Here is a 26,709-nt window from a genome sequence, read left to right as displayed (position 1 = left end):
AAAATGATTTTTAAGTGAAGCTGACAGGGCAGAGATTTTTTAATGGGAACTTTTAAAGCATTTTTTGCATGTGAAGAGACTTCAGAATAATCCCACATCCTTCTTTTGCCAAATTATTATTATTATTAATCACATTGGTAAAAATGTAAATGTACTGCCTTCAAGTCGATTCTGACTTATGGCGACCCTATGAATAGGGTTTTCATGAGGCTGAGAGGCAGTGACTGGCCCAAGGTCACCCAGTGAGCTTCATGGCTATGTGGGGATTTAAACCCTGGTCTCCCAGGTCATAGTTCAACACCTTAACCACTACACCACAATACTATGGAATTTCAGTTGCTGAACAATTTTTTCTTTTTCTTCTTTTTCTTTTGCCAAATTAAAGCATACCTGTAGGACTGCTCTGAGGGTCTATGTGCAGGATCTGTCCGCTGGTCTTTGTGTGTCCATTCTTGTTGCAAATGGAGGTATACACTGGACTTTGCAACTAGAACATTCAGGAACTGATCATGCTCAAAAAGGACACTTACTACGCTATTGCAGTGTTTCTCAAATAGGGGGCCTTCGGCCACTTTTTGGTGGACCTCAATACCACAGCCGGCCCATTGCCTCCTCCCTTGCCTGCCCTGTCCCCTAGCCATGCCACAGTGTTTTGGTTGCATCAGTGCCAGCAAAAGCAACAAGTAAAAAGCAGGTATTGCATGTGTCATACACAATTTTGTTATGTTCTTTTAACACCATGGGCCTTTTTAAATTTTTTTTTTAAGTGTTTTTAAATTTGTATATTTGCTAAATTTGTTTGTTTTTAATGTTTTTAATTGTTGTAAACCGCCCAGAGAGCTTTGGCTATGGGGCAGTATACAAATGTAACAAATAATAATAATAATAATAATAATAATAATAATAATAATAATAATAATAATAATAATAATAAAAAGTGGCTGGGAGACAAGAATTTCAGAGGGGAGGAAGGTTTCCTTGCTCTGAGAGGAAAGGGCCAGAGGAGGTATTGAAGGAAATCAGAAAGTGAGATAAAAGGTTAATATTGAATAATACAATAAGCATGCAAACTGGGAATAAAAAAGATTAGAGAAGAAAGCTGTTAAAGGAGGAAGAAGTGAATGTAAAGGACCAGAGAGGAGGGAAGAATGAAGGTTGCTTGCGAGTATGTGGGGGGGGTAGAGTGGGGAGATAGGAATAATGTACAAATTGGGGAGAAGAAATTACAGGAGATGGCTAAGAGTACTGTAAGAGACATGGTGGTGGGAAGGGAAAAACATGAAAGAAAAAGCTTCTCCACTTAGGACCTCTGGATCAGCAAATTCTGCCTAAAATTGGAACAGTGTGTTGTATTCAACTAAGTCCTACTCAGAGTAGAGTAGTAATGTATTTTATAATAATCCTACTGGGCTCCTACTGGGAGGAAGGGTGGGATATAACTTTAATAAATAAATGATATATTGTTGTGACCTGCCCTGGGACCTACTGATAAAGGGCAGGTAATAAATTGATCACAATAATCATCATTATCATCATCATCATCATAATAGACCCAGTGAAAGTAACGAACCTAAGTTAGTCATGTCCATGAACTTCAGTAGGTCTGTTTGAATAGGACTAGTATTGAAATACCACCCACTGTCATAATACCTCCAGAATTAGCATGAGAAAATTTGAGCTATGGAACTCTTGCCACAAGGAAAACACCATGGCAAAGAATTTAGCAGTTTCCAATGATGGATTAGTAATTAGTTGAAAATGATGTCAGTAATTGCCAACTGATTATGTCAGACTCTCCATCTGCAACCATTTTGTGACTGGAGGTCCTCAGCCATTTTCAGCTGTCTCATTTGGGCCCTAGGGGGTAGAAGGTTTGAGGAAACTCTTGTACTACTGAATGTTTCTGAGCACTACAGCTTTTCTAATAGTCAGGTGTTGGGAAGCCAGCCAAACTTCCACCATGTGTATTAATAACAAATGGATGTTCACACTACTATTCCCATGTTATGTATATAATGCTTTTTCTCACATTACTCTTGGAACGAATTCCTACATTACTCGCCCCATATGGAGGATGCTGTAGCTACATGATATACTACCCGTCACGTAACATCACATCAGTATTATGCTTACGGCTTGAAACTGTCCAGTTTTTGAAATGTCTTCATGCAGTTCCAATTGCCGTCAAAGGATTGTGGTGCTGGTGTGAAGACATTCCATGCAGTTGCTCAGTACAAAGTTTATCACCTGGCATATAGAAGATTTGATGCCTGATGTGGAGGGGAAAGAGGGTGGCTCACAGAATTCATTTTTCTCTCTTTTTAAAGTGGAGGACTCAAAATGTTACATCGAATAGCTCTGTTACATTCATAGAAAAGAGAGATTACATGGGTTGTTTCTTATTTGAAACAGAACATGAAGGATACCCACAAATGTTTAATGTATTGCCATCCAGAAAGCTGACATTTGGCCAATACGCCCTGGTTATTAGAAAAGTCAGAAAACAAGCCATTTTTATGGATTTATAACTTGGGGCATAAAATTCACCTCGTAATGCCAACACAGAGCAGAGCAAGTTACATATGGGCAGTATGTTGGGTTGTGGGGGTTAAATCAGATTTGGAACAGGAGGGTATAGCACTTCCAGATGCAAACAGATGCAACCGGAAACATTAGTATGAGCAGTATAGTTAACAAAGTAGATGCACTCCTGGACATTACTTCTTTAACAGAAACTGTAGTACCAGAGGTAGGAATAACATGGAAAGAATAGGGATAGGTTCCCACACTTGCTCACAGATGGTGGGGGCAGTTTCAACAGGGCCTTTAAATGGTGCCTACCTGGCACCCATCCACTCCCCCTCCTTCCCTCTTCCCTCATTCTCCTTCTCTGAATGTGTTGGATCCTTCCCTACCCAGCCCTGGGAGAAAGTAAGAGATCTCTTTAATGCAAAGCAAACACACGGGCTTGTCAGTTTCACCCTAGCAAAGCAAAGGCACAGGCTTGAAAGTTTATCCATAGCAAATCAAAGGCACAGGCTTGTCAGGTTCACCTTAAAGTAAAGACATAGACTGGTCAGTTAATTGATAGCAAAGCAAAGATACATGTTGGTCAGTTTCACCTTAAAGCAAAGGGACAAGCTTGAAAGTTTATCCATAGCAAAAAATCTGGTCAGTTTCACCTTAAAAAGAGCTTCCTTCCTGGAGGATTCTTTAACTGGGGTACTACTGTATTAATTATTACACTTCTTACCTGCCTTTCACCATAAGGTCCCAGGGCAGGTTTCAACAATATGATATTAAAATCTGGTAATGTAATCTACAGTTTACATTGAAGAATGCAACATTAATTTCTAAATTGAGCATAAATTTGCATATTATTGCCAAGAAAATGGTGGCTCCAATTGCAGTGCTGGTGGGCATATTATTTATTCTGTGATTCAACACTCAGGTAGGTGAACTAACAGCTTTTTAAAAAAATAATGGAAAGAGGTTCTGAGTGTTCAATCAAGAAACCATGGGCTGCACAAAAAAGTTGCTAGGATTGCAATCAGCCACTATTTTTATTTATTTATTCATTCATTCATTACTTATTTTGCTTACAGATTTACAATCCACCCTTTCATAAGAATATATTAAGGCAGAATACAACATATAAAAATAAAATCAGTAAAAACAACCATAAAACATGCTTAAAAACATCAAACAACCATCAATAAATATAAATTGGTTAAAAGAGGAAGCAATATAGTTTCCAAAAGACATCTGAAAGAAGAGACAGATGATTCCTGAGAAATCTCTACTGATAGGAAGTTCCACAGGGCATGGCTCTAAAGACACTAAAGGATCAGTCCCTGGTGAAGGCAAATTGAACCACATTGGTGTGGGGAACCACCAAAAGTGCCTCATCAGAAAATTTTAGTGATCAAGGCAGAGCATAAGGAATCAGACAGTCCTTAAGGTACTTTGCGCCCAAGTTGTTTAGGCTTTGTGAATTAACACAAGTGCCTTGAACCTGGCCTGGCCTATGTGAAAAGAGATAACTTTGTGAGTTCAGCTGTGACTTAACTTAAATGGCAATTCTGTATTTGGCCTTCAGTTGAATTAGTCTGGAGGTCTAAGAGGTCAAAATTTAGATCAAAAGCACTTCAGTGCAAGATTTATTGTGTAGCCAAAAATTTTCCCACTCCTTATAATGTATTTGCATTATAAGAAATTGTGGGCAGTATTCAACTAACGTGTCCCATCAATGCAAGGTTTCCCACTTAGGTAATGATACTTCCATTTGGAGGGACCCCTGGAATAGATTTAGAAGGCACATAGGAGGAGGAGAGGAGGAGAATCCTTGCACTGATTAAGCATTCATGTAGCACTACATTGGATATACCCCTGTCTGTCAGTCCGTCTGTCTGTCTGTCCGTCTATTGGGAGGCTTCACGTCAGACTCTGAGTATCTGGATATTATTTGTGATTCATTTTCTTAATTGTGCGCTCAAGCCTTTTGATGGAACTACTCTGTAGAGGCAGAAGAAACAAGAATGAATTCATCCACAAATACATATTAAGAACAGTTGCTAATGTTTGTCCGTTAAATATTAGGCTGGATATGGATACATTTAATATAAAATTGGCATTGCAATAACAATTATTTGTCACTAGATTCTTGAAGCAAAGGATCCTCTGAAATTTGAAGAAGCAATTATATCTTCATAGTAATGTAGGGACTCTGTTTAAAAGAATTAAACAATAGAATTCAATGCTAAAATAAAATACCCATTAAAATATAAAATACTGGGTTTGTGAAAATCAATTGCCCCACCTTGCTTAACCTCAGCCTTTTAAGAGGCAACCTGTATTCATTTATGGAAAAGTGCTCAGGTTCAGAATTATATGGATCTCCAGGGGGAAGGAAATAACCCCTGTTGTTAACTGTGGTCAGCCAGTGGGTGACCCAGAGCTCTATTCTCTCTTTAAGAAACATAGGCATAAAATGCCCTGCAGAGTATAACACAGTACTGTAACTATTCAAGAAAAAAATGTCTTAAGAAGAATAGCAATGGAGACTAGAACAATGGAAAACAGATGGGTTAGTGTAAATGTTTTACAATATGAACTTCATTTAAAAATAAAGTCTGCTTGGTATTGAGCCTTTTTAAAATAAATCATTACTTGTACTCACTACATAGCAAATAGTTTTCAGCATTCCTGAGCTGTCCAAGCAAGAGCCTTCTCTGGGCTGATCTTCTCTGGGTTAATCTACCTGCTATATTTGTATAGAAGAAGAAATCAGAATCAGTTGCTTCCATCTTATTTTGTTTAGTTGTCATACTTACGAAGGAGAAATGTTTTATCACACGAGTAAATGCCACTGAGTCTAGTCTGCTGCCGCCACCACCACCACCACCACCACCAGTGTGAGGCAGTCTTATCTATCTCCCCTACTTCCACCAGTTCAGAAAAAGGTGTGCCATAAGCAGAAAGCAAGATTTGCATACTTACTGCTATGGTAGTGAGGACGTTGCCCCTCAGTGCATTGTTACAGAGACTTACACCTATTTAAAAAGGTGCTAACAGAGCAGATTACTGAATGCATGAGCCATGCCACATGCTGCTTTGAAAAATTCACAAAATATATTGAAGGCCACTGGTCAGTCTGTATTTGAGCGGGAAGGAAGAATTCCTTCCTACTTCCAATAACTTCACAGAATCATTGTTGGAAAGCACTACCATTCAGGCAATTCAGTCATATTTGAAAGACTCCTTTGTTAGTTTGTGAGTATCTTGTGATCTTGAAAGTCAAGCGCACAGCTTTCAAGCTTGTCTAGTTATTAGCTGACAGTAAATTAGTAACTTACTAGATTAGGTTAATGCTGTTTGTGGTTGGAAGAGGGGAGATTGTGAAGAGAAATGTTTGCCAATTTGAGCTACCTTTTACAGGTGTGTACCCTTTTTTCTCTCCCCCTCCCCAAGATAAAGATTGAATGGTAGCTGTCTCTGTAGAGTGATTTGGAATGTATGTTTGACATGTTCTCTCTGTTGCACAGATACATGTAGTGACTTGAACTCTGAACTTCAGAGAGTGCTGACGGGACTGGAGAATGTTGTCTGCGGGAGGAAGAAGAGCAGCTGCAGTTTGTCTGTGGCAGATGTGGACAGACATATCGAACAGCTCACCACTGCCAGTGAACACTGTGACTTAGCCATTAAGGTGTGGTAATATTAGCTAGTTGCTCATCCTTACTGTGAAATTTCTGGCAGAATATTGTATAATTTGTACCTAAATAACATCTTTCATGAGATAACAAAACACATTTCATAATACAGTTCTGATAATAGGTAAGCAATAGTGCCTGTTTACTGAAGGAATAATTAAGTCACAGAGAATATGTGTAGTCTCCTCTTGTCATTAGCTGACCTGTTGGCATGTTAGGGAATATTTACGAACATTCTAACTATTCAGTGTCAGTGTATTAGCAATATCTCATCAAGAAGTAATGCAGTTTCTGTGAGAAAATTGAAAGGTCAGTTGGGATAGGCTGAACCTTCCTAAGGGAGTTCTGTGCAGCACAGGGGTTTTAGATTAGCCTCTAGAAAGGGGTACAGGCCTGAGAGGTAGGGAAATTAAAGGACAGGGAGCACAGATTCAGAAAAAAGGGAGAAGGCAAAATCTGAAGGAAAGAGAGATGGAGATGGCCAGGGCCTGTTGAAAAGAAGATCAGAGGAGAGAGGGAGTTGAGGAAAGGAATGGGCCCATGTGAATTGAGTGCTGAGAAAACAAAACTTACAGAACATAGTGGTAAGTGAGGCTGCTTACTAATAGCAAGAAATGGAAGAAAGGTAGGGAAGCTGAGTTCTGATTAGGAAGATGAGTATGGAGAGGCAGATTTGGAGCCAACAGGTTTAAGACTGAAAAATAGGGGACTGCAGAAAATGAAAGAGGCAGAAGCATGAAGAGGGCTGACAGTGAAAAGAAGTTGAAAAAACCAAGTTCAAAAGCAACTTTAAAAGGGCATGGGGGAAAGTTTACATAGGACTTAGGGATGGGAGGAACTGGAAAGAACCCAACTATTTGTGAAGCCATTTCAGATACCAGGTAGTTGTCTGACTGCACCTAATTGTAAGCGGTTTCAGTAGTACAGTTCAGTAGGGTATGAACCACCTGCCTCTTGTGACAGTGAAAGCATATATTCTCTGCTGTTCCACAGCTATGCATAGTTTAGCTGTAACATTTGACTGTCTAGTAAATAGGTCGGTTACAGATAAGTTACAAAGAAAGTCACTATGTATGTCTTAATTGGCTGTTTCCATTGCAGAATCTGTATTTGATTTTCTTTTTTGTCATCAATCTTTGTTAGACATGCTCTCTGTGGGAGATATCCCAATGCAGAGAAATAATTCTGTATTTGCTTAGTTTTAAATGAGAAACAGGATAGGTGAAAAGACTTCTTGTTCAGACATTGAAAGATTTTCCTAGAATTTGCCTTAGCTATAAGAGTTTAATGCCAGGTTATTAAAGTGTTCTTATTGCAAGGTAGGGGTGTGTGTGTGTGTGTGTTAAAAACAAACAAACCCACAACAATAAAATATCTTTCAGCTCTGGGAGCAAGAAATAAAATAAGATGATGCCTGAAGAAACATAATCCTTTTTTTTCTCCCCACCCCCATAGAACATTTTAAAGGACAACCTGTATGCAGAATCCTTGCTATTGAAAGATTTTGCTTCCTGTTGTTTCTCTATTGACAAATGCACTGTAGTTCCACCAGTCCTATGTATTTTGGAAGCCAGTGGCTCCACTTTGTTTCAACTCTTGTACCTCCCACATGTAAGGTCAAGAGGGAATACTGTTGTTTCCCTTTTCTAGCTGTGGTTACTCTATTGAAGCATGTGAAGCAGATAATAATCCTCAGCCAATCCCTGAGGTGGTATACTTTAATGTCTTGTTAACTTGGGTCACAAAAAATATGAGATGCTGTCTGTCGTGATAAATTATGAAGGATAAAAGAGACTTTTCAAAAGTTCCTCTAAAGACAGAAGTCTGAGCATGTGTAATTGGAATATAAAATATGATTCACATAGACTCTGCTCACCTTCTGGACTACCCTAAATCCCTTCTTTCGCTGGCATTTCAAGAGTGATATTGGCAAAGCCATGAAGAGACCCCTGGTGAATTCATTCTCGTACTTTTAACTGTATAACATAGCTACAATACATTGAGAAGTAGCTTACAGTGCAAATTTGGTTTTCAGTGTTACAGTGCTGGTAAATGTTTGACAGAAATGGAATCCTGTAGTTTGTAGACGTAAACACTCCCTGCTTTGCAAACAGAAAAGTCCTTGAATCGGGATGGGTTATCTGATTGGTTATATACATTGTAAAACATCTTGTTTGTTTAGGATACTACTTTTAGAATAGGCTGAGTGAGCAACTAAGTTAAATTAATTAAGTCAGAAGGGAAAAAATGTTTGGCTTTCCACTTTAGCTACTCATTCCCATCTTTTTTTTTTTTTTTTAGAAAAATGAAATCTCAAAGCAAAAGGGAGAGCTTGCAAAGCACAAAAGGCATCATATATGAAATCAAATGTGGGGCAAAAATGGTTTTGTGGGGCAAATGGGGACGCCTGGAGGGCCTAATTAGGTCCATAAACTGGAGCTTTTCCACCCTTGGACCAGCACTTTTTCAGCAGTGGCATTCCACCTATTGAATTCATTGTCTAGGAAGGACCATCTGGCCCCTGAGCTGCCCTCTTTTAGGAAATATACGAATAGCAAACTCATTCTTCAAAACTGGATCTTTTGTGCAGGCATCAAACTTTCCATGAGGAAAATGTCAGAAAGCTTGAAGGAATCCCAAGGTTTGCAGAAGTACAAAAAACATTCAGGGAACAATACCTAAGGGGGGGGGAATATCCTCCAAAACAGCCCAATGAGGACTGAGCATGCTTATTGGCTAAGCATATTAGCTGAGAATGGCAGGACAGAGAACAAGTGAGAGTGAATGGAATGGAGTATCCTAGAAGAGGACATGGCAGGCTGGAATGCTGGACTGGAGCACTCCACACATTTATTTTATACCCTACTTTTCACTAGATTTCTAAAAGTGGCTTAACAATACAATATACAAAATTTAGAACAGATTAAAGCATCAGAAAATAGAATATTAGACAATATTCATTGTTAAAAGGGTTTCTGAAATAAAAACATTTTAACCTGGCACCTGAAACTTAGCAGGAACTATGCCTGCCTGACTTCTAATGGGAGGGAGTTCCATAGAGTTGGGTCTACTACACTGAAGGCATGAGTAGTTGTTGACATGAATTGTGCTTCTGATCCATGAGACACCATTAATAGTGCTCCAACAGGTGATATCCGTGATCAACTTGGGATAAAGTTGTCTTTCAGGTATCCTGGACTAAAGTTTTCAGAGTTTTGTACACTACTGCAAGAACCTTGAACCTGGTCTGGTAGCATACAGGAAAACTGTGCAGGTCTTTTAATACCGGTGCCATGTGATAGTGATAGTTGCTTGCCATCACCAGTCTAGCTATGGCATCCTGCACTAGGCTTCTAGACCAGACCCAAGGGCAGCCCCTCATACAGCATGTTGCAGTAATCTAATCTTCAGGTTACCAGTGCGTTTTTGTATCACATGTTCTGCTTTGTAAGGACATTGCTGTGAAGCAGGGTAAAAATATGACTGCTATATACATTTTTATTCCAGCCAAGTTATTTTCATCCTCTTTGGGTTTTCCTGTGTACTGCAACTAAGGATGGCATTACTAGCTGGTTCCTATCCATTTTAATTCCAACAACTCAGTTTTTGGTGCCAATCCGCCATATTTTTGTTCCCATTTGTTTTCGCAATTGCCAGTCTGCTGGGTTTTTTTAAAGCAAATATATATAATTTTAAAGCAAATATATATATATATATATATATATATATAAATTTCTAACAAAAATGCTTAAGAAAATGCTTTTGCTGTAGGCGCTTGTTTCACTTTTTTCTATTTGCATATCAATTAGGCAGATAATCGTCCATTGAGTCTGTCTCTTGCCTCAGGCTAACTGATGTGCTGCTTAAATATGACCTCTCCCCATTTCGCTATTCTTGTTGTTTTGCAGTTACTTTTGATTTTTACTGTTGAAAAGTTGACCACCGCTATTTATTTTAACTTCTTCTTTTTTTAGGGAATTTATAATCAAGTCACTCACTCACACACAACACAATCAGTCACACACACGCACAGCAGCAGCAGTTGGGAGAAATCCTGTCCAAGTCTGCTCTGTACTACAATTTAATGGGCAGGAGAAAAAAAAGGAAAGATTGCTGGCCATTTCTGAGAATTAATGCAACAAAGAGAAAATTGTAAATGGATGTAAATGGCGATCATTATCAACTAGACAGCATTTAAGAATGCATCAGCTTAGAGGAAAACCAGTTACGAAGACAATAATGTAAAATCCAGAGCATTTTTTTTAAAAAAAATAAAACAATGCCGATGACAGCCATGGCCCACCACAAGAAATCAATGCTGGTCTGAAAACACAGCGGATTGTTAGATTATGTCAAAATCCAGTAATAAGTTTGATTTAGCAGATATTCTGCCCCATCCCTAATTGTAACTCCTGTCAAAGGGGAACAATCCTGGTGCCTTATGTGTCTTTACTTCTCCCGGAGGGTTTTTCTTCATTCCTTTTGTCATTCAGAAATGAAGTTCACCCTTGTATCTAGAATCCTAAGTGAATGGACGTATACGGATTTAGTTTGAGAATTTATATTTTATGATAAACTGTATGGCTAGATATTGGAAGTAATGGAGAAAATATTTAGATAATAAATAATGGCCAAGACCAAAAGGTAATCCAGAAATAAACCTTCCTTACAAACATAATGGTAGGTTTCATTGTTTGAAACTAGGAACTAATGAAGATGGAATATGCTTCTCTGCTCTTTTTCACTCACACGCAATCTAGTTCCTCCTATGAAAGAGGAGCTATATGAAATTGACTGCTGCTTTTGTGAACTAATTTTCTGTTTAAGATTAAACTGCCTCTTACCTTAGGTAGTACATTGGTGATTTCCCCAGTTCAGCATTCTTTGGCTAGAGGCTTACATAGTTTTGTCTCTGTTGCTCAGCTTTGATGTTGCCCATCTTTCCAGGGGAAGGACAGTGTAAGCCCCTTAAATCAGGACTCAGCCACGTTGTACAGTCCACCTGTCAGTCTGAATGTTTACAGTGGGGTAGTCTAAATCTAGCCTATCCTCAGCACAAAAGGAAACACTTCTTCACACAGAATCATAGAATAGTAGAGTTGGAAAGGGCCTATAAGGCCATCAAGTCCAACCCCTAGCTCATAGTTAAACTATGGAATTTCCTACCCTAAGATGTAGTTAATGGCCACCAACTTGGGTGGCTTTAAGGGGTGGGGATTAGATAAATTCATGGAGAATGAGGCTATCAGTGCCTATTAGCCAATATGACTGCATGCTACTGCTAGTATCAGAGGGAGTATGCCTCTGAATACCAGGTGATGGAGAGCACAAGTGGGGAGAGTGATATTGCCCTCATGTCTTGCTTTTGGGCTTCTGGTTGACCACAGTGAGAACAGGATGCTGGATTAGATGGGCCTTTCGTCTGATCCTGCAAGAATCTTCTTATGTTCTTAAGGCCTACAGTCAGTGAGCTGCAACATGTATGTTTGTTAATGGGTGGTGATTCATCTGGTTAACAGCAGCTTTGGTTTTGCTTAATTAGTTCACCAAAGCAGCAGTCCACTTTGTATATCAACGGGGTACACACTCTTGTCTGCTTTAGAGCTTGATTAGTGTCTTTGATGCCTAGTAGGCAAATGTCTGTAAATGCCACTGCCTTGCTGTTGCTTACGTTGATATAACAAGATGTAAATGAAAATGGTTTTTAAAAAAAAAAATGCTTGTACATTTTTAATAAATGCTGCCATATAGCAAAAACATGTTTTCTAATTAAAATTGCTTCTGTAAAATAGAAAAGAACAAATTAAAATGTGTCTCTTTGTGTGACTGATAGGTCTGGTGCTTCCTTGTGAATTTTTTTTTAATATTCTGTATACTTCTTTTTATTTTGCAGACAGTTGAAGAGATTGAAGGTGTGCTAGGGCGGGACCTATATCCAAATCTGGCTGAAGAGAGGTCTCGATGGGAGAAGGAATTAGCAGGCTTGAGGGAAGAAAATGAGAGCCTTACAGCAATGCTGTGCAGCAAGGAGGAGGAGCTAAACAGAACCAAGGCCACCATGAATGCTATCCGGGAAGAACGAGACAGATTGCGCAGAAGGGTGAGGCTACTAGCCACTTACATGACACACTCTACTATGGAAATAGAACTGTCAGAATATAAGGAGTTGCAAGTAGGCAAGGTCCTCACTTCCAGGCTCTGTTTCTCAAAGGCCTCTCACCTAATTTACTGTTTTGCTTCCCGTTCTTCCTTGTGCTTCTAATGGATTGTTTCTTCAACCTCTTCCATTCTCCCATTAAAAGACATTCCCATAGGTTTCCTGCGTTGCCCAACCTCATCTGGTCAACACATTGTCATATATTGAACTTTAAATGGGGAACTTGGCTTGTCCTTTCCTTGAGCAGCTGAGATAACAAGATAATTACTCTTTATGAAAAATCCGGATATGATGTACTGAAAGAATTGAAATGTGATACGCTGAAGCATCTAAAGTACAGTAAATAATGTGGAAGCTCATGCATAAACATGCCATTATTTATTTATTATTTGATTTATATCCCGCCCTTCCTCCCAGCAGGAGCCCAGGGCAGCAAACAAAAGCACTAAAAACACTTTAAAACATCATAAAAACAGACTTTAAAATACATTAAAACAAAACATCTTTTTAAAAGCTTTCAAGACATCTTTTTTTAAAAAGGTTAAAAACTTATTGTTTTTTTAAAAAAGGTAAAAAGCAATTCTAACACGGACGCAGACTGGGATAAAGTCTCAACTTAAAAGGCTTGTTGAAAGAGGAAGGTCTTCAATAGGCACCAAAAAATAACAGAGACGGTGCCTGTCTAATATTTAAGGGTAGATAGATAAAGCAGATATGCCTCTAGTCCAACAACATTTGGAGGGCCACAGGTTCCTCATCCCTGCTCTAGTGGATATTCCAGTGTGGAGCCTCCCACCCCCTTTGTGAACACAAGAAGCCTCTAGGGTGTTTGGTCTGCTTCTTCAATTTGTGTTTGAGTTAGAAGAAAAGCAGTCTTTTGAACTGGTGACTGAATGGTTCGTTTCTGGTTGTGATTCAGTTGAAGCCCTTACTGATTATGTGGACTCTGAACTAACAGAAGAAGCAACTGATACTACAGAAAGTAAAGCAGTAGCCATCTCTAGTGTACATTAAATTGTGGGATGATTTTTGTTTGTTTGTTTGTTTCGTACAAGCTAGTGTTATGTTACTTCTCACTGAAGCTTGATATTCCATTTGAATGGAGATTTGGGGGGAGTTGAAGCTTCATTGTATTTTGATGTCTTCTTTTGCTGAATAATAATTTCTGAAAACATTTGCATTTAGACTTGATTGTTTGCTGTTTTCTTACATGGGATATTCATTCACCCTCTATGTACACCGCCCAGAGAGCCTTTTTGGCTTAGGGCGGTATATAAATTAAATTAAATAAATAAAATAAAATAAAAAATTTGCACAAACCATCTCACTCAAAGCTTCCAATCCAGCACAATCTAATGTGTGTGTTCAATTACTGCAACAGATTGCATGTGTAATCTGCTATGTTGTTTAATTAGATCACCAGAGCTGAAACCTTTTAAAAGTGTACTCAGAGCCATTGTATGAATGTGTGTGAAAATCTCGCCTGTCGTCAGGACACCAAAGGAGCATTTCCATGTTGAAAGGGCCCAATCTCTCCATTGCACCCCTTCCAAAGCGAAGTGCAGAAATTTAGGGCGTGTTTTTTTTTTAAAAAAGTCTTTACTAGGAGATTGGCTAAACTTTGCAGCACTTCAGTTGTTACCATTTCAGAAAAGGGGTGAGGATATACCTCCATATAGTCCACCCCCCCACACACTTTCTGAGGTTCATTTTCCACAGTATCACACTGAAATCCTTCACTCCAGGCTTCAGAGGAAAAATTACCTCCCAGTTCCTTGTAGGTGATGGGAAGGGGGGTTGGCCTGTATTGCTCAGCCGGCTGCTTCTAATTCATTCCTCCTCACCTCATACCTCTCCACATAGCCCCACTCTTTCCCTGCTCCCTCCATTCCCTGCTCAGGCTTCTAGGTATTGATCATCTGGCAGTTCACCTTTGTGTAGCCAAAACAAATTTGAGGGTTGGAGGTCCCTGTCTGGCTGTAACTCTTAAGTGGCCAAATGGTGATGGTTCAAGGCAGGCAGCTTCATTCTACATATGTTTGAGTTTGGGGGCCATTATGTATCATTGCACAGAGAAATTCACAGGTGTTTTGTGCATTTTTTTTGTATGTCACACTTCTTGGCAAAAGCCTTCAAGGCAGCCCTTTCCTGTCCTCCAAAGATGTGTACAATTTAATGCTGTGTATTGTAAGACTTATTACAAAGAGTTTTAGTTTCAATTCTGTGTTTTGGGGATTTTCTGTTTATGCTTCGGAGGTTGGATTCAGTAGCCTTATAGGCCCCTTCCAACTCTACTATTCTCTTATTCAATCAAAATCTGGTTTTTCATGATTGTAAAGATGATGTATTGTCTTAAATTGGCCTGTCCAGAAAGGAGATGCTTGAACAAATCTTCTGCTTCCATCTAGACCTATGACAGTGTAATGGTCTTTTGTGCCAGCTGTTGGAACAGTTAAGGTTCATTACCCAGGTGAAGAGCGCACAAGTGTTTTTCTGAGGTTCAGGTGCTTAATTCCTCTACTATTTACTCTCCCCCTCCATTCCTTTCTTCCTCAATTGTTTATTACAGCATATTTCTTTTATCCTGATCTCCAACAGCTGATCTTAATAAGATAAATTACCTTGCTTATATAGTTCTGCCTTCTTACTACCCATGATTGACACACCCCTGGGTATTCTAACCATGATTCTGCTGAGACTTAATCACCAGACCAGCAATTTGCTACAGTGAAAAAACAGGAGAGAAGAGTGAATGTAGAAGTTAAATTCCCAGAAGAATAGCTGTTAGTCTGTGGTAACAAAAATAGCAGAGTCTTGGTGCACCTTAAAAAGTAACACTGGCTGCCTATTAGCTGATGGGACAAGTTCAAGGTTCTGGTTTTGGTGTACAAAGCCCTATACAGCTTGGGACCAGGATACCTGAAAGATCATCTTACCCCTTATATACCCAGTTGATCACTACGCTCTGCAGGTGAGGGCCTCCTGCCGATACTGTCTTATCAGGAGGTCTGTTCGGCACAACATAGGGAGTGGACCTTTAGTGTAGTGGCATCTACCCTTTGGAATTTCCTTCCCTTAAATATTAGACAGGTGCAATCACTGTTATATTTCTGGCACCTACTGAAGGATCTTTCTCTTTCAACAAGCCTTTTAAGTAGAGACCTTATCCCAGTCTGCATCTCTGTTGGAATTACTTTTTAAGATGTTTTTTAAAAAAAAATTTAAAAGACGTTTTTAAAGATGTTTTGTCTTAATATATTTTAAAGTCTGTTTGTATGATGTTTTAGAGTATTTTTAGTGTTTTTGTTTGCTGCCCTGGGCTCCTTCTGGGAGGAATGACTGGATATAAATTTAATAAATAAATAAATACATTCATTATGGTATAAACTTTTGTGGACCACAATCCATTTAATCAGATATGGAAGCCAACCAAAGGTATACAGAGTTTAAAATGTTTTAAATAGTGCCATGGAAGTAACATCAAATACTGCATTATCTTTGCATCAAAGGGATGAAGGGCAGGAAGGAACTTCTGTAACTATTTCTTTTTGTAATTATAAATGTTTGGAAGACATATGTGTTGCAGAAGTTGTCAGTTGCAGAAGTTAACACAGACCTAATCAGGAAGGGGTCTGATGTTTGTTTGTTAAATTTATATCCCGCCCTTCCTCGCAGAAGGAGTCCAGGTTGAAAAACCTGCAAGCTTTCCTTGAATACCTTCAGAGAAGTGTTGGTAACCTAGAGGAATAATCTTTTTCTACACAACTATTAAAAGCATAGGAGCCATGACCTCTGTTTTTTGCACCTGGTCACCTTAACACATCAAGATTTCAACTCTTTATGTGGTTAATATTTTATAACAAGTTTATTGACAAAACTCATGGCCCTGAACGTTCTTCTTTTCTAATTGTGTCCTTCAGAAACATGTCTTCCCTGATAGCATCATCCTGTCCAGCCTGTCAGACTCTTTTCTGTTGTTACAGCCTGTTGTAGGCATCCATTTTCCATCCTGTGATGCAGCAGCTGCAGTTTATTGCGCCTTTGCTATTCCTTGGTGTCTCAACACAGCTGCTCTACTTCCTCATTCAGCACCCTTGTGCATCCTGTTTCCTGCAGTGGCCAGCCAGATGTTCTCAATAAGACCACAAGCAGAGCAGGAAGGTGATAGCCCTTCCACACTGTGATCTTCCCAATAATTAGGAACACAAGGAGCTGCCTTATACAAGTCATAGCTCAGTATTGCCTACACCAGGGGCTCCCAAACTGTGGTCCTTGGACCACCAGTGGTGCATAATCTTCATTCAGGTGGTCCAGGGCATGTGTGTTAGTTAAATTTATATTATATTAAATATTTATATTGATTTTAATTGTTTTTATTCCTTCTTTCATTTCTTATATTTTATTGTATTACAGTTTGAATTCTGTGGAATGCAAATTGTAATACTACACAATACAATATAAGAAATAATAAAAATAAAATTAAAAATCATATAGCACCTAGCACAGCACATTACAATTGCTGTAACAGACAGAAAAATAAACATTAAGCAGTCCACCAAGACCATCACCAATTTTCAAGTGGTCCATGGGGAAACAAAGTTTGGGAACCACTGGTCTACACCAAGGGTGAGGAACCTTTTTGGCTCCATGGGCCAGATTCTTATTTGACAGGTGGGCAGAGCTGTCCACCTGTAAATCATGTGACATGGTAGACAGGTGGGTTGCCCAAGCATCCGCTGAATGAAGCCAGAAAGAAACCTGAATTCTAAAATGCTCCCATTCTCCCTGTCATCCCCCTTCAGCGGGAGGGGTTTGAGGAGAAGCACTTTACAATCTTCCGTGTGCTTCTCCTTTACATCCCACTTTGAAGCAGTGGCAGCAGCAACTGTAGGACAACAAAGGGGAGACTTTCTCCCCTTTGTACTCCCCAGCCAGTAGCAGCAGTAGCACTGACTGGCAGTGGGTGTCCAGGATTTTAGACAGGGTTCTCTCCCAGCCCTGTCTGGAGATGCCAGGAATTGAACGTGGGGGCTTCTGCATACAAAGCAGATGCTGTACCAGTGTGCTACATCCCTTTGCCATACTGCCTCTGAATAGGAAGCTTCCATGTAGCCATTGATGCTCATAGTAATATGCAACTCCCTCCATACTTGAGGATTGAAAAGTGGCCAATGTAACACCAATCTTTAAAAAGGGATTCAGAGGGGATCCCAGAAATTATAGGCCAGTATAGTGTAAAGTTGTGCTTATTGGAGCAAAATTTCACATATACGCTCATGGGGTCTGAACTTGCAGTGACTGACCAGGAATGAGACCTTGGGATTGTAGTGGATAGCTTGATGAAGATGTCGACCCAGTGTCAAAAGCAGCTATGAAAAGGGCAAGTTCCATGCTAGGGATCATTAGGAAAGGTATTGAAAACAAAACAGCCAATATCATAATGTCATTATATAAGTCTATGGTGTGGCTGAATTTGGAATACTGTTCCAGTAGCCTTACCTCAAAAAGAATATTGTAGATCTGGAAAATGTTCAGAAAAGGGCAACCAAAATGATCAAGGTGATGGAGGCAACTCCCCTATGAGGAACAGTTGCAGCATTTGGGGCTTTTTAGTTTAGGGGAAAGGTGAGTAAGAGGTGACATGATGTGTGTGTGCGTGTGTTATGTGCCTTCAAGTCGATTATGACTTCTGTTGACCCTATGAATCAGCAACCTCCAATAGCATCCAGATCTTGTAAGTTCAGGTCTGTGGCTTCCTTTATGGAGTCAATCCATCTCTTGTTTGGTCTTCTTTTTCTACTCCCTTCTTTTTTCCCCAGCATTATTGTCTTTTCTAGTTAATCATGTCTTCTCAATGTATGTCCAAAGTATGATAACCTCAGTTTCATCATTTTAGCTTCTAGTGATAGTTATGGTTTAATTTGTTCTAACACCCAATTAATTTGTCTTTTTTGAGGTCCATGGTATGCGCAAAGCTCTCCTCCAGCACCACATTTCAAATGAGTTGATTTTTCTCTTATCCACTTTTTTCACAGTCTAGCTTTCACATTCTTACATAGAGATCGGGAATACCATGGTCTGAATGTTCCTAACTTTAGTGTTCAGTGATACATCTTTGCATTTGAGGATCTTTTCTAGTTCTCTCAAAGCTACCCTCCCCTGTCCTAGCCTCCTTCTGATTTCTTGACTATTCTCTCCATTTTGGTTAATGAATGTGCCAAGGTAATTATAATCCTTGACAAGTTCTATGTCCTTGTTGTCAACTTTAAAGTTACATAAATCTTCTGTTGTCATTACTTTAGTCTTGTTGACATTCAGCTGTAGTCCTGCTTTTGTGCTTTCCTCTTTAACTTTCATCAGCATTCATTTCAGATCATTACCAGTTTCTGCTAGTAGTATGGTATCGTCTTCATCTCTTAAATAATTGATATTTCTCCCTCCAGTTTTCACACCTCCTTCAACTTGGTCCAATCCCGCTTTCCGTATGGTATGTTCTGTGTACAGATTAAACAAATAGGGTGATAAAAACACCCCTTTCTCACACCTTTTCCGATGGGGAAACAATTGGTTTCTCCATATTCTGTCCTTACAGTAGCCTCTTGTCCAGAGTATGGTTGTGCATCAGGACAGTCAGATGCTGTGGCACCCCCATTTCTTTTAAAGCATTCCATAGTTTTTCATGTTCTACACAATCAAAGGCTTTGCTGTAATCTATAAAACACAGGGTGATTTTCTTCTGAAATATATTGGTCCGTACCAGTATCCAATGTATGTTTGCGAAATGATCTCTGGTGCCTCTTCCCTTTCTAAATCCAGCTTGGACGTCTGGCATTTCTCGCTGCATATATGGTAAGAGCCTTTGTTGTAGAATCTTGAGCATTACATGCATGCGATATGAAGGCAATAGTTCGATAATTACTGCATTCCCTGGGATCCTCTTTCTTTGGAATTGGGATGTATATTGAACACTTCCAATCTGTGGGCCATTGTTTAGTTTTCTATTTTGTCATGATAGAAGTGTATAAAATTATGCATGGCATGGAGAAAGTGGATAGAGAAAAGTTTTTCTTCCTCTCGCATAATCCAATGAAGCAGAATATTGGAAGATTCAGGGCAGACAAAAGAAAGTACTTCACACAGCACATAGTTAAACTATGGAATTCACTCCCAAAAGAGGCAGTGATGGCTACCAACTTGGATGGCTTTAAAAGAAGATTAGACGGATTCATGGAGGAAAAGGCTATCAGCTTCTAGCCATGATGGCTATGCTGTCCCTCCATAATTGGAGGCAGTATGCTTCCGAATACTAGTTGCTGGAAACCGCAGGAGGGGAGAGTGCTGTTGCACTCAAGTCCTGCTTATGAGCATCCCACAGGCATCTGGTTGGCCTCTGTGTGAACAGAATGCTGAACTAGATGAGCCATTGACCTGATCCAACAGGCTTTTTTTATGTTCTTATAGTCATTGATAGACCTCTCCGCCATGCATGTGTCTTTTATCTTTTATCTTTAAAACCTGGTCATCACCACAACATCTTGTGGCAACAAATGCCATAAGATAAGAACTTGGCCCCGCTGTGCTTTTGTTTAGGCTTCCCTTACTAAGAGAATGGCAGGGTCTGGATAAGGTGGGATTTTTCTGGGGAGACAAAAACTGCATGGTAACCAAAGAAGAGTATTTTCTTTCCTTCATTGTTGACAATTAACGTTTGGACTGTGACACAACATATGAAAGATCAGTTCCAAATCAGTAATCACAGGGGTGATTGACCATTATTTCTGCCTTTTTCCTTCTTTTGAGCTATTGGAAAATAGGGAAGTCTTGTTTTCTAAACTGTATGCTGATTTGGCAAACAGTGAGTGTATTTCCCCCAAGAGGAATCTGTTTATTACAGATGTCCATGTCAGCCGCATTGTGTCATGGTGAACACAAGGGAGTTTATTTGCATTTGTAAGACAGTCAATAGCTGCCACAGAAATAAATTTTTAGTTTGACCTACTAAATATTTTATATATGCATCCCTGAACCAAGAGTCACTTTATATTATTTCCCCAGAGGGTGAGGAAGGAGCCCTTGCTAAAATTTTAGATTTTTTTGTTCTAGACACACTAAATTGGGTAGATAAAAGTAGCTGGAGCTGAGCAGATCAATAGGGCTGTTGCTTTAGCCCAATGTCTGTAATCAAACAAAGTGCTCTCAGTGGGGTTTCAGAGGCTTGTTAGAGGTTTAATTAAATTAGATATTTAATGCATTCAGTTAACAGATTGTGCTGCTTTGCAGTGCAATAACTAAGAAATGACATGTGTATGGATTTTTATCTCTCACAGGTCATTAGTAAATGAGGTAATTACTTATTTCTGTAGGGTGCCTGTAATGTAGTTTTACCCCTGCAAAGTCACCATATAGAAAGAGAGCATTCTGAATATTGGAGTTGTTTGCAAACTGTAGAAACTGCTTCTACCAAAATGTGAATCACTATTTTGATTTCTTTGGGCAAGCAGATGAGCTACTTACTATGTGGTAGACAAAAACAAGTAAAAATGTTTTTTTAATTGGTTTTGTTTCCAAAATGTCTTACTACATTTCAATGCAAAATTTTCATGGTGGTTCATAACAATAAGACTTGAAAGCATTAAAAATGTTCTATATTGTAGCTCTAACTACAAGATCTAGTTCTTCATAAGGTCACTGCAAAATCTAGGGCAGCAAGCTGAATAATAATATTGCATGGCTAAAGTTTAGAGATATTCTGCTCTCGTACTTCAGTCTACTGTGTAGGATGTATATATATTCACTAATAGGCAAAAAACCCTATCAAACATTAAAAAGCAGGGAAGTTGGGCAGGCCTCCTGCTCCTCTGGTATATTCACTATAGCCGCCCATTTCCCCTGCTTTTTAAAGTTTGATAGAAATATCTGTTGGCTATAGGTACTTTCTTAAACCACAAGGGTTTTTTGCCTATTAGTGAATATATATACAAGGGGGGTTGTTACCTATTTAGAGACTTTCTCTTCCTTTGTGTTCCACTATATCCCTGAGATCCACCAAGAATGACCTCTTTTCGCACATCATCTGTGCATCAAGATCAGGCAACAAAGGGACAAAGACGGGCATTCTCTTTGCCAGCCCTTCTTATGGAATTCCCTCTCAGTATGTTTTGGAAGTGTTGTAAGACCTGATTATTTGGCCGGATTTTGCGGGCTATCAGTTAAGCTGGGAAAGAAGGGGTGGGGGAGAATTATTTTCCACTGAATTTTAATTTGGTTGAATTTTCTTTGTTGTGCTTTTGTTACCTCTAGGAAATGCATATAAGTAGAGAAGGAATTTTGGGATTCCAAGTAAATTATTATCTCAAACCTACTGACTCAGCTTGTTAGGTAAGAAATCATGCAGGCAAGCACATTCATATTGGATACACAACAAAAGTTGTATACAGGGCCAGTGCCAGGCACAACTGGCCCCTTGGGCACCAGCCTGCCCCAGGTCCGTGGCACCAGCCTGCCCACACGCCCACCTACCTCTCAATCAGTCCTTAGAAAGGATTCCCTGCATGCAAGGGAGAGGTAAGTGGAGCATGCCGACAGGTGTTGCGGGCCCACACAGTCTGTATGGGGGGCTGGGAGGTCCCACTCTGCAATCTGTAGCAGGGTTGGCAGTCGACGCTGCCATGGAAAGGGAGCGCTACCCTCCCACCCTAAGGAGGGGCCCTTGGCCAGGGCCCGACCTTGCCACCCTCTGGCACTGGCCCTGGTTGTATATAAGCCAGCTGAGCTTAAACCTGATACTTTTTAGGCTCTTGTTATTATATACTGGTAGTTATATGGTTTGGTATGATTGAAAAGAGCAGTATCTCATAAGACTAATATAGTAAGAGGCTGTAGTAGAAATCTAGCCTCTCCAAGGAGGGATTTAAAACATGTTTCTATATAGATTGATACTAAATTCCAAAGTAAAATTGACTCAATATGTCGTGAAGGGAATTCATAAAGTAAACAATAGGAGGTAACTTTTTCCACCTTATGTACATTTTCTTTGCTCATCTTGGAACTATGCATCCTCCTAACACTGAGTATAACTGAGGCGTTATAAGTTGAGAAGGCGAAAGGCTCAAGTGACTCTGGCCTAGTATAATTGTAATAGAACACAAAGGCTGTATTCTTTGAGGCAGCTCATCCATGAAGCATGTGTCTCGTGAATAAATCAGTCGCAGGAAATATATTGACTTTAAATTAGAGAACTTGACTTTCATTTCTTAAGATACACAGAAGGTATCATAGCTGTTTAAATAAAAATACAATGGGTCAAGAAGCCTTAAAATTAGTGTTCAGATCCATACTGTCACTTTATTAAAAACTGGAGTGAGAACTAACAGTAACTATATTTCTCTTTAATTAAAAGACAACCAAAGCAGCTTAGATTTCTCCGCCATTTTTTTCATGTGGCAATTACATTTATTGCTAGCTTATTGAAACCGCGATTAGCTATACTTCCTAAAGAGATTTTTAATCAGTTTGTTAGAAACAAATTTTAAGAGCTGTACTAATCAAATTTATGCCTTCTACATAGTTACTTGAGAGTCAATGTGGTGTAGTGGTTAAGGTGTTGGACTACAACCTGGGAGACCAGGGTTCGAATCCCCACATAGCCATGAAGCTCACTGGATGACCTTGGGCCAGTCACTGCCTCTCAGCCTCATGAAAACCCTATTCGTAGGGTCACCATAAGTCGGAATCGACTTGAAGGCAGTACATTTACATTTACATAGTTACTTATGAACTATAGAATACCTGACCTTTAGTGTATAGTTTTTTCAAATATACTCAATATTTAAAATTATATGAATGCAAAAGTCATATTTTACTTTACATTTAGATGCCAATGACCACAGTATCCTCTTGGATTGCCTTCCTGGAATAGGGCTGGAGGACGCTGCATTTAAGTGGATTTGGTCATTCCTGAAGGGAGTCCAACCCTGCCTAGAACAGATAAACTCTCAAAATCAGGACCTAGGACCCACAGAGTCTCCTCTTAGTAGGATTCAGCTTCAATTTGTTGGCCCTCAACCTACCAATGCATCCAGGCAGAGGTTCAGAATAGGCATGACATCTCCTGATTCAGGCATAACAGGAAAGAGAGGTGGGTGTTGGCAGCATGCTAGTGACACCATGCCTTAAGTTTCCTAATTTTAGTGTTCTAAGTGGCTCTGTATAGATGTTAAATAGCATTAGGGACAGTTACCAATTTGCTGACCCATAATCATCCAGTGCAACCAGCCCCACAAGTAATAGTGGAACCACTGTAAAACACTGTCCCCACTCTATAGCCTGCTGCTCGCTTGAGGCTTCAGGGTAGCCACAAGATGAGATATTCTCAGTTGTAGCACCATTGCTTGTAATGTTTTACTCAGGGAGATTATTTTTTTAATTTTTCTTCTTTGTTCTTCATTTATTTATTTATTTATTAAATTTATATCCAGCCCTTCCTTCCAGAAGGATATTTCTTAAAAATACTGCAAACCATTAACACATCCTGCAATAGTCACGTGAAAACTCATGGCTTAATGTATTTTATTATTGTCTTAAATGTATATACTGCTTAATCGTTCGCATTTCTAAGCAGTGTACATAAAACAAATCATACATAAAATAGGATAATAAAATCATCACAAAATCAACTACTACTTTAAAATGCCTGCTGGAACAAGAAAGTCTTAGTCATACACTTGATGTTCATTAAGGAGGGTACCCATGTAATCTCAGTTGGGAGGGAGTTCTGCAGGCTTGGGCCAACTACACTGAATACACGGCTTCTAGTCACTACAAGCTATGCATCTGAGCTATGGGTGACAGACTCCTAGATCTCAGTGGTCATCAGGTGGTCCTGGACCGTAGTTGTTAAGGGCCTTGTAAATTAATACAAAAACCTTGAACTTGGCCAAGTTACATATAGGCAGCCAGTAAAAGATTTTAAGCACCAGAGCATTGGCTGTAGTCTGTCCCCATCAACAGTCTAGCCGTCATATTTTGCACCAGCTGGAGCTTCCAGACCAGGGAAAGATATCCTCACAAAGAGTGTGTTGCAATAATCAAGTCTTGAGGTTACCAATGCATGAATCACCATAGCCAGGTTATCCCTGTCCAAGAATGGCTATAGTTGGCACATAAGCCATAAGTGGTGAAAGGCACTCCTAGCCATTGAGGCTACCCTGGCCCCAATTGACAAAGATGGATCTAGGAACACCCTCAAACTGTGCACCTGTTCTTTCAGTGAGAGGAACCCCATTGAGAACAGGCAAATAGCAAATCTCCTAGATGCTGGAACCACCTATCTACAGTGCTTCTGTCTTCCCAGGGTTCAAGTTCAGTTTATTAGCTCTCATCCATTCCACAACTGCATCCAGACAACATTCCAGGCCATGCTGAGCCTCTCCTGACTCAGATTTTGTGGAGAAATAGAGCTGCATATCATTACGTAATAATGACCCTTTGCGCTAAAACTTCTAATGATCACTCCCAACCTCTTCATATAGATGTTAGACAGCCCTAGTGACAGAATTATGTCCTAAAGTACACCATAGCACAAAGACCATGGGGCCAAGACACAGTCCCCCAATGCTATTCTCTGGACACGGCCCTGCAAGTAAAAGTGAAACAACTATAAAACAGTGCCCCAAATACCCATCCCACAAAGCCGGTCCAGGAGTATAATTTGGTCAGTGGCATCAAAAGCCACAGAAAGGTCAAGAGACAGGAGAAGAGATGCATTTCCCTTGTTTCTCTCTCAATACAGGTCATCCATCAGGGCAACCAAGGCTGATTCAGTCCCCAAACTAGGCCTGAACCCTGATTAAAATGGATCCAGATAGTCCAGGAACTCCTGCAACTCCTACTCCATCATCACCTTTTTCAACACCTTGCCCAAAAAGGGGGTATTTGTGACTGTGCAGTAGTCATTGTAGCCTGCAGAGTCAAGAGTGAGCTTCTTCAGGAGTGGGTACACTACTATTTACATCAGCCCCTTCCTCTCCAAGGCAATGCCAAGTAGACTGCACAACAAATCTGGTTACTTCCATCTTCCTAAATCATCTGAAACCATAGCTACAGCACTGTTTGCTTTGCCTGGTGAGTGAGTGCTCTACCAAGCTTAAGTTATCAGTATATTATTGTTACCTGTTGCGGTATGACAAAGGTTGTTTCAAACATAGCATCGAAAGCTGATGAACTGTGCTTCCGATAAGAGAATATCAAATAATAAAATTCATTATTATTTGCTTTCATGGGGGCGGCTTATGTAGGAATTTAAAACATGTTAAAAATAGTAACTCACTTTCATTAACCTTGGACAGAATAATATACCAGATGATTTCATCATTGTGTGTGTGCTCTATTCAAGGCTACAGTCATTGTCAGTCCGTAAGTGCTGACTTCAAGATGATAGTCTTCACATGGCTGCAAAAATCAGCAGAGTTTGGATTTCAAAGAGGCGTTTGTCAAAAGACATCTGACCTCTGGGGTTATTATTGGATTTATTATTATTATTATTATTATTATTATTATTATTCAATTTCTATACCGCCCACAGCCAACGGCTCTCTGGGCGGTGAACAGCATAAATTTAAAATACAATATAATAAAATGACATATCAATACCACACACATAACAAAATTCCAAAGACTAAAAACATATTACATAATTGTTCTAGTATACTAAGATGTAATAAATATACTAAGAATATTAAAATATTAAAATGCCTGGGAAAACAGGTACGTTTTAACCTGGCGCCGAAAAGAGAGCAAAGTTGGCGCCAGGCGCACCTCGTCAAACAGACTATTCCATTGTTCGGGGGCCACCACTGAGAAGGCCCTAGATCTTGTCGTCATCCTCCGGGCCTCTTTATGAGTCGGTACCCGGAGGAGGGCCTTCAATGTTGCACGCAGTGTACGGGTAGTTTCATATCGGGAGAGGCGTTCCATCAGGTATTGCGGGCCCGTGCCGTGTAAGGCTTTATAGATCAAAACCAACACTTTGAATCTGGCCCGGAAACATATAGGCAGCCAGTGCAAATGGGCCAGAACAGGTGTTATATGTTCGGATCGTTTGGTCCTAGTCAACAATCGGGCCGCAGCGTTTTGCACGAGCTGCAGTTTCCGAACCGTCTTCAAAGGTAGCCCCATGTAAAGCGCATTGCAGTAGTCCAATCTTGAGGTTACCAGAGCATGGATAACTGAAGCAAGGTCGTCGCTGTCCAGATAGGGACGTAGCTGAGCTACCAACCGAAGTTGATAGAACGCACTTCGTGCCACCGAGGCTACCTGGGCCTCAAGTGACAATGAAGGATC

General features: G+C 39.8%; 1 protein-coding gene across 5 annotated transcripts in view; it reads left to right on the top strand.

Moving 5' to 3' along the window:
• MCC (MCC regulator of WNT signaling pathway) overlaps window positions 1-26,709 on the top strand; it is a 387,038-nt gene that overhangs the window by 287,374 nt on the left and 72,955 nt on the right. For all 5 annotated transcript variants that reach the window (XM_061624167.1, XM_061624176.1, XM_061624184.1 and 2 more), the window contains 2 exons: window positions 6,045-6,208; window positions 12,106-12,312. In XM_061624167.1, coding sequence (XP_061480151.1) covers window positions 6,045-6,208; window positions 12,106-12,312 — 371 coding nt within the window. The remainder of the gene's footprint in view (window positions 1-6,044; window positions 6,209-12,105; window positions 12,313-26,709) is intronic.

This window comes from Rhineura floridana, chromosome 1, assembly GCF_030035675.1.
Source record: "Rhineura floridana isolate rRhiFlo1 chromosome 1, rRhiFlo1.hap2, whole genome shotgun sequence".
Taxonomy (NCBI): domain Eukaryota; kingdom Metazoa; phylum Chordata; class Lepidosauria; order Squamata; family Rhineuridae; genus Rhineura; species Rhineura floridana.
This window is presented reverse-complemented; position numbering and strand designations above follow the sequence as displayed.